This window comes from Mangifera indica, unplaced genomic scaffold, assembly GCF_011075055.1.
Source record: "Mangifera indica cultivar Alphonso unplaced genomic scaffold, CATAS_Mindica_2.1 Un_0012, whole genome shotgun sequence".
NCBI lineage: Eukaryota > Viridiplantae > Streptophyta > Magnoliopsida > Sapindales > Anacardiaceae > Mangifera > Mangifera indica.
This window is the reverse complement of record NW_025401104.1, coordinates 476,143-483,867: the sequence shown is the minus strand read 5'-3', so window position 1 is coordinate 483,867 and position 7,725 is coordinate 476,143. Positions and strand designations below refer to the sequence as shown.

At 31.5% G+C, this 7,725-nt stretch overlaps 1 protein-coding gene across 1 annotated transcript; it reads right to left on the bottom strand.

Moving 5' to 3' along the window:
- Positions 1 to 496: 496 nt before the first annotated feature.
- LOC123205681 (biotin synthase, mitochondrial-like) lies at positions 497 to 7,311 on the bottom strand. The gene is made up of 6 exons (XM_044622700.1): positions 7,108 to 7,311; positions 6,402 to 6,581; positions 5,798 to 5,904; positions 4,972 to 5,177; positions 4,255 to 4,384; positions 497 to 644 (listed from the first exon to the last, which is right to left on the bottom strand). The coding sequence occupies exons 1-6, from the start codon at positions 7,309 to 7,311 to the stop codon at positions 497 to 499; spliced, it is 975 nt and encodes a 324-aa protein (XP_044478635.1).
- Positions 7,312 to 7,725: the final 414 nt, after the last annotated feature.

The following is a 7,725-nucleotide window of genomic DNA, read 5'->3' as shown; positions in this document are numbered from 1 at the left end:
TATAGGTGGTAATTTGATTACCATATTTACCTTAGGTATTAAAAAATAGCCAAGTTAATATTGATTTTATTATAATAATATTATTATTTATTAATTTTTAAGGCAAAAATAAATTTATTTTTAATTAATATAACAAATAATAAAAAAATATTTAAAAATAATAATATTCAAGGGCATTTAAGTAAAATAATTTACTAGTATTATTTTATTACTGTTAACCAAACACATTAATTATTTATATCATCCATTTTTTCCAAATTTTATGAAACGTAGTAATAATTTATATTCAGTTTTTTTGTCAGTAATCTATCTTCAAGGTAATCTCCCTATTTTGGTAATAAAACATTATCCAAACCGAACACCCCCTTATGTGTGTCTCTCAAGCGCATAATAGTCATTTTGTATAATTATGATTAATGTATAATTGATTGAATGTTAAATAAATGATAAAATGTGAATTTAGAGTGATAGACAACCATGCATGAGGTAGCCATGCCTATGTGTCAGTTGCTATGTCAGTTGGATATGCTCCAATATTTATAGAGCCATGACGTCTTGTGCTACATTCAGGCCCTCCATTATAAGCATGACTTTGACTTTTGCCAGCGTCCTGACTTGGAACATCGTACATGTTCTCATCAAACCTAGAGAATTTATCATCATCATCATCATCCTCCTCATTAACTTCTACTTCATAATCCTCATCCACATCGTTATGATTATTATCATCACCATAATTCCCACCAAACTCTTGGAAACTTTGTGGATGATTCTCCCTTTCTTCCTTATGAACATCTTTAGCTTATTGATTACCCTTTTCATCAATTGGACTTTTGTTAACATAGAGTTTGATTGATCCTCATAAACTTCTTGCTTTAACCATCAGAAACTTCAGATCATCATCGTCTACAATATCCATTAGACCAACATCACCTAAGGTAAATATGTGCATATTTGATTGCCTTTGATCGAGTCTTAGATGATAACTTATTCTCGTAATGAATCCTTCAAAATCAATACTTGTGTTAACACACATCTGTTAATGTTTTATTTTACCAAGTTTGAATATATATCAAAGATTCGGACTGATTTTCAGTCAAGAATTGCACAAGAATCATATAATAAACCATACACAAATCAACACACCAAATTTACTTGGTTTGGGTTCAAAAGATTAGAGCCCTACATCCAAGGCAGAGGAATCCTCCAGCAAATCCACTAATTAGTAAGAAAAATAGTACAACTTACAGATTAAGAAGCCAGTCTAGTAATATAGACACAAACGGAATCGAATCCAGCCTTGCCGACTCGAGTCCTTTCTAAACTCGAGTACCACAACAACCTTGTACACTGACTCAAGTGTTTAGATAGCTAGATCTAAGAAAATATAGTGGATTCATACATTTCTTATAAACCCTAGCAGAGAAGATATGAGGACCCAGAGAGAAAATAATATTCACGCCAAAGGCAACCTATTTTTCTTCTAAAGAAACAACCAACGTAAAATGCCTTTCCCTCTTTTCTTTCTCAAAACCAACTAATGGTTAATATCCATTAGTTAAAAAACTTAATCAAGCAAAGACAAAACTGCACCTGGACAATAACTATAGCCTAAACTTTTGCTCTTAATTACAAGACTGCCATTAGTTTTATGTCATAGATTCACAACATCCCTATCTTATTCCCATCAATATATCTTGTCACAGTATCATCACCTTCAATCCATTGCTCTCCATAGAGAATCTTAAATTTAGCTTTTTCCATCTTAACTAAAAATAAAGCTAAAAACATCTGTGTTTTGGCAAAATATATGTGCTGTAAACAGTACTCACTGGTGAACAGTATCTCTCGATAAAAAATAATAACTCCAAAATAAAAAAAATCACAGTTAGCTTACACAAACAACCAATGCTCTAGTACCAAACTGATGCATAACACCATGCATGAGCAATAAATCCAAAAGGGGTGAGCTAGAAAATATTATTCACTCCAGATTGCACTACTTTACAATTTCTTCAAATTAGGCCTCAAATGCAAATCAATGTAGCCAAGCTTCATACACATATATTTATAACACATTAAACTATCATATCATCGAATGATGTACAAATTATGATCAAGGCAAGGCAATAAAAAATGGAAGAAAATGGTAGTGGCAATTTTGTAATTTTTATACAACTCCCTACTAAGATAAAGAAAACAGTACACAGATTGAAATGACATCAAATTGGAACATAAGCATAATCAAGGCATAAAGGATAAATCCACCAACCTAGGAACTCTACCACCACTTCCTAAACAAGAGGATGGATAAAGGAATTGAGAGGAATATAAACTATGTTTAAATAGACATAAAAAAAAAAAATTCAATGGGTAGGCGTTAATACCAACTTGTTCTTCATCTGATTTTTATCTAGACCTGAATTTTTATATTTTTTAACCGTCAATGCAATATTAAACAATATTATAACAACTTTAAACAATAAAATAACATGAAATCACAATATTAAATAGTCTAATAATATAAAATCATAACAAAATTATATTTCACATGAAGTCATAAACATGAATCTACCATACATTATCTGATTTTCAAATGTTCATTAAAAAAACATATTAAAATATGAGCTTGAATCAAGACTGAGTTGAATGTGAATGATTTTGCTGTGAAATCTTTGCAAAGGATGTTAATTCCCTAAGTAAATTGACAATTTTCGTCTCTCCCTTCCTTATGTCAAAGTTGAATTATTTATAATGGCTTTCCTATGGGTTTTATTGTTCAATCACAGGTGTAATCTCTGTTGAAGAAATTTTTTTCATGCTACAGAGATTTCGTCCCTTACTGGAAGGTTAAGGACAAAGAGAGAGATAATATTCTCTTTTTCTGCATAAGTTACATTAACAGGGTATTTAAGGGAAATGAATTACTATTATGGTATTTTTGTTTAGGGTTTTAGATGAATGACATATCTGTACACACGATTAAAAAAAGGGTAAAAAAATTCAATATCCCATTTGTTATTATATTGTTGTAGATGGAGCCCCTTTAATAGATTTGACACCTTAGAAAATTTTTTCCATGAAGTTTGATGAGACATCAAGAATAAAGAATACAATCAGGGTAGGTTATAAAAGAGCTTCAAAGTTTTAGAAACGCTCTTATCATAGCTTTCAAATATCTGAAAAACTTCCTATATGGACACCTTCTTACAACTTCCTTAGAATCTTATCTATCTTTCAGGTCTGAGTATATCCTCTAACAAAAATATCTTTGAATTGGTTATTAACTATGGAAAGACAAACTTTCGCTCGTCTTTCTTTGAATGGTTTTGTATGGCAGAATTAAATTTAAATATCTTAGAATTAAATTTAAAAACATTTGTATAGAATGATAGTTTTTCAAAATATCTTTAACTCATCTTTCTTTGAAAGGTTTTGTATCGCGGAATTAAATTTGGATCTTCCATTCTTTGAATGAATACAATATTGTCATTACTTTTTAATTTAACCATCGAAACGTAATCATGAAAAAGTAGTCTTGTCAATAAACCTCATACATGATAATTTATAGAGAAAAAATACCCACATCTAACAATATAGATTTTCTTTTGAATTGATTCTTATGATAAGAGGAAAATGTGAAACCATAGATATTACATGAATTGTCTATAAACTAAAGAAGACGACCGATATTAATTAAGAAAAATACGAAGACATTACGTGAACAACATTTATATAAATTATGTATAATATTTGTATGTAGACAGAAATAGCACACATGATGAACCGAATACAAGGAAACACTTATTTTAATAACAAAAGCTGATCGATTGAGCAACTCGCCACCTCATGCATCACTTTGATATGGGTTATTGATAGCACCGAGACCGTGATTGTCAGGTGGTGAGGGGCTTCCTATAACACTGACTTTAATAGAGTAATTCATTCTATTAATCATGTGGCCATCTGCTGCTGCCGTCTTCTCTTCTACAAAAATTATCAAAATTATTGCTTTGTTATCAGTTGAATCATTTATCTTGCATAATTATGAATATACACATGAATTTATTTTATACAAAGAGATATTAATTGATGGAAATTAATATAAACAAATGGGCTCACTTGTTTGTGGTGATTCCAACAAGCGTAAGCGTAGACTCACTCACAATGTACAAATCCATTGTTTTAAATTAATGAACTAATTAAAGAAAATATATGAGTTTGAAGAGAAATATATATAGAAGATTGACTCACTGGTTTTTGCTGCTTCCGCAAACGGAAGAATCGTTGAAGGGAACACTCTCTGGATGAGTTGGGAGAGTTGCCAAAGTATGCAACAAACCAACTCGGTCTTCCTCTGCCTCTCCAAGGCCTATTATTCCTCCCGTTAACAACATTTAAAAGTGACCTCAATATTCAAATTTGCTTTATCAAAGAAAAGATTCAATTTATCATTGAAGAAAAAGAAAGCAGCGAGGTTTTCCAGGAGTCACCCTAGTGTTAAAACAGAAGACATGAAATTGATAAGCCAAAGTACCAAATGACACATGTTCAATTCAACACGATTGTTAAAAAACAAATTAATGATACAGATCATATCTTTTCACGTTAGGAAAACAGCATGGAAAGCCATCATGATGGCTGATTTGAAATAGTAAAAAAAAAAAAGTTTATTTTCTTAATTTTTACATCAAGTGGCAAGTGATGTAAACCCAATTAAGGGAATATAAGAAATTTTATCATACAATAGTGTGGCACCAATAATTTTAATCGAGGACCTTTTGTCCAAAAAGTTGCCAGGCAAGTCAAACAAGACTGTCCAACATAAACATGGATCTTTCCTTTTTCATTTTTTGCCACTGGTGGACTTTCCTATTCTCCCTATTCAATCCAGATGATACAGCCAGATAAAAAAATCTGTGCATACCAATTTTAAGAAAAAACCAAATTCAACTTTTAGTACCAAATCACCTGAACAGACATTAATCCCAGCTTCACGGACATGTTTAAGGGTTTCCAAGCGTTCATCATAACTTCTTGTAGTGATAATATTCGGATAATATTCTCTGGAGGTATCAAGGTTATGGTTATATGCTGTAAGGCCTGCTTTCTTGAGTTCTAAAGCCTGCTGCTTCTCCAGCATGCCTAATGTACAGCATACCTCCATCCCCATTTCCCTGGTACATGGCAGATTCAGAAGACAGATTTTCCATTAGATGAACAAAATAGAAACCCTAACACAGGTTAATTGAAATGTCAGAATTTCACAGCACCAAAAAAATCGAAAGGACATCTGTGCATTATAGTCCTTTCAATTTGGGAAGGAAAAAAAAAAAAATCATGATCAACAAAATTGACATAAAAAACTCAATTGAAAATGCAGTAAATATAAATCAGCGGTGCCAGCCCACAGACATTTGCTGAACAGAAAGGATTAACAGCTGCAGAGCATATGTTATAAATTGACTGGAAATACTTGGCAATATTTTTTAGCTCTTTTTTATTATTAACATAGTGAAATTTTCCTCAACACATGGCTTTACCTTATGATCAGAAGTCCTTTCCAAATAGTTCCAAGACAAGAAGAAAATAAACATAAACAAATATGACAATAAGAAGAAAAGAGAACTCATATGGTATGAATACAACCTGCTCACTCGTTTGATAAATTTGTGGTAATGTGTCTCCACAGTATGGTATAATGAACTCATTTATGTTAAAAAAGGTATTCAAGTACAACCAGATCTCAACTTCTTCTTTTACCAAAATAATTTTTTCTTAAATGTTGACTTGTTACCTTATTTCTTTCACATATTCAAGGATGTTGTTGAAATTGGTCTTCCTCCCTATTGTGTCTCTCCATGCAGCACCCATACAAAAACGTGTACTGCCAGCCTCCTTTGCCTAATAAAAGAAATAAAGATGTTGACACCATAGTTATAGCATTGCATAAAAATATGACACCATGGTTATAGCATTGTGTTACATGTAATACAATATGAATTTACCAATAGTCCATAGATATTTGAAATAAAAACTAACTTGAGACTATAACAAACCAATCAGAGTCATTTTTCAGAAAAATATTCATTTGATCAATTTGTTCAAAACTTACACAGATTGTTTATGTTAGAGTAGAACTGGAATGATTAAATTGCTCTTTCACTGAACTCCATTGACTAATTAAAAAAAGTAATCTCTCTTAATTGATACTGTAAGTAACCAAGATAGCAAATAATTATCACTGTGAGGGGAAAAAAAACATAATACGTGCTGACACCTTAATTCAAGATCTCTTAGCAACGCAGCTGGGACACAAAGAGTGACTCAATACAACATAGAATAACATCAATCAATTATATTAAATAGTGTGATAAAAAGTAGTAAAATAAACTTCTTACTTTCTGTGCTGCCTGCATCACAGTTTCCTTAGTCATTAGCTTTTGTGCTTTTACTCCAGTGTTGTATCTTGAGGATTGAGGACAATACGAACAATCCTCACTACAGCCACCGGTCTTGATAGAGAGAAGAGTGCACTGCTGCACCTCCCTGAAGTTATGAGCGTCTCTGTGAACTTGAGCCTAAAATCAGAAACAGCCTCCAATTAACTCAAGAATTTTATAACCACTGTTGCATTGGAAGTCACATCATCAAACAAGAAACATTTTAAGCAAACTAGAAAAATCTTGCACAGAACACCAAACTCATTAAGCTACCACTTGACTCTTAACAATTAGGCGACTTAAGGGTCTATTGGGTGGATTCAAGAGACCAGTAACCCTCGATACCGTAGGCCTTTTTGGAGCTAATTTGCCGTTCATACACGTGGAGACAATGTGTCAGTCCATGGATTTTCCTTCCTATTGATTAATTTTTCTAGAGGGTCCAAGGGCTCTCGCATATAAACACCCACAACCAAAATTAACTTTACCAATTAACCATAATTATCACACTGAGAAGTCTACACAATCTCAGAAACCAATAAAAAGATTAGCACACAGATAAATAACGGACTTCCAAACAAGAAACTAAACTATCAAAACACAATTCTAAACATAACCCACAAAAACTAAAGCTGCAAACAAGAGATTAATAGTTGAAACTAACTCCATGGAAGAGGAGATCGAGAACAGGAGAGTCGTAAATGGACTTGATCTCATCTTTGGACCAGTCGTGTCTAGGGCCTTCTCTGATAGTTCTCTCAGATTCAACTGCAGCCGCTGAATAACACAAACGGGAAGAATGAAATGGGAATAATTTGGACCGTCTTAAGCTTCGTTGAGAAGTTAAAATGGAGCGAATTTGCAGCATTTTTGTTGGTTTAGTTTGAGAATTTTGTCGATGAAAACTGGGAACAAGAGAATATTATAGGTGTTATGTAAAATTTTTAAGAATTTTTAAAATCAGAAAAAGTTCAAAAGTATTTTAAAATTTTAATATTTTTCAAATAATTTTAAAAATAATAATTATATTTTAAAAAAATTAAACAAAAAAAATATTTTAAAATTAGTTAGAGTTTTAATAATTTTAAGAGTCTATTAAATAAATATTTAAATTAATAAGTTTATTTTAATAATTTGGTATTTAAATAAGTGTTAATGTGATTTTTGTAATTTTAATTAAAAGGTGAAATAATCAATTTTTAGTAAAATAAAATAGAATTTACTATCGTAAATAAATGATGGGTGAGAATTTTACTATTTAAAACTTAAAATGTGAAAATTA